Here is a 1,217-nt window from a genome sequence, read left to right on the forward strand (position 1 = left end):
TCCACAATGTCCTGGAGCATGCGGTAGTCATAAGCCACGCTCTCGCGCTCGATGAGACTGTTATCGGCCTGTAGTGCTTCCCGAAGAAAGTAGATCCGGGAACTGGTCAAGTTGCGGCAGATTAAACTCAGCTACCGCTTTTCCGCTTACTTGAAGCAACTCGTTCAGACTCTTGAGTGTGTTAAACATCACCAAGTTGTCCTTCGCCTGTCCTTCCATGGCGCGGAATCGGCGGTTGAAGTCCTCGGACAGTGCTTCGTAGAACTCATCCCATAGCTGACGCACCTGCGCAACCTGAGAGTACACCAAAAGCGTAGCGAAAAGCTGACGCAATTGATACGCCATCTGGAATGTCGCGGCTTCCTCCATACAGGCTCTCCACTCTTCGTCATTCTCGAGATATCCCAAGCGTACCGCCGCGTCCTTGTACGATCCACAGACGACGCCATCCACAGTCCGAAGGTCCACAAAGGAAGTAGGACCTTTGCGGTGACACAGCAACACGCGCAAGTAGAACCTCTCTTCATCTCTGGGAGACATGTGTACCATGCGTCCTAGCGCTGCTTGGTACTTCTTGCGACAGACCCACATCTTGTGTTTGTCCCACCGGAAGTACTTTGGGATATCCTGGTACACAATTGTCTTGGCTACCTGGTCCTCGGGGGCTTCGCTCGCGCATACCTCGAAAAAGGCGGTAAGCTTCGTGCGCTCGTTACGGCCAATGACGCGTTCCGGGTCTTCTGTCTCCCAGAAAATCACCATCTGCTGGCCTTCGAGGTGCACCGTAAGCAGAAACACCGCATGGGTCTTTCCCTGAACGACGTGTCCAAGGAGACGCATGCACGCCTCAACTGGAGATATGTACCGCGCGGTTACGTACCGAATGATCTCGTTGGGCTCCCGTCTGTTAATAGTAGCCTCGCCTGGCACCGCCTCCACTATAATCACTGCCCTGTCGGATCCCTTGTAGACGTACTTGTACAGATACTTCACCACCGAGAGCGCCGTGCATATTTCAATGTTGATGTGGCAATTGTACTTCTGTGAAAAATAGGGATTGTACGGTACCACCCATTGATTCACCGTTGCGTTGTCGTACTCTTTTCCCTTTGAAGATAAGAACTCCTTCCGGTCGACGTCGGCGTCTGTATTGCGGGAATCCGTCATCACTGACCCGCGTCGTTTCCGTAAACGGTTTCGGGTAGCCCTTTGTACAC

General features: G+C 53.0%; 1 protein-coding gene across 1 annotated transcript in view; it reads right to left on the bottom strand.

Moving 5' to 3' along the window:
* Positions 1–60: 60 nt before the first annotated feature.
* PPTG_17014 (hypothetical protein) overlaps positions 61–1,217 on the bottom strand; it is a gene marked incomplete at its 3' end in the record, with an annotated part of 7,183 nt that continues 6,026 nt past the window's right edge. Inside the window, exon 2 of the mRNA XM_008914848.1 lies at positions 61–1,207. Coding sequence (XP_008913096.1) covers positions 61–1,207 — 1,147 coding nt within the window. The remainder of the gene's footprint in view (positions 1,208–1,217) is intronic.

This window comes from Phytophthora parasitica, assembly GCF_000247585.1.
Source record: "Phytophthora parasitica INRA-310 unplaced genomic scaffold supercont2.64, whole genome shotgun sequence".
In the NCBI taxonomy this organism is placed as follows: domain Eukaryota; phylum Oomycota; class Peronosporomycetes; order Peronosporales; family Peronosporaceae; genus Phytophthora; species Phytophthora nicotianae.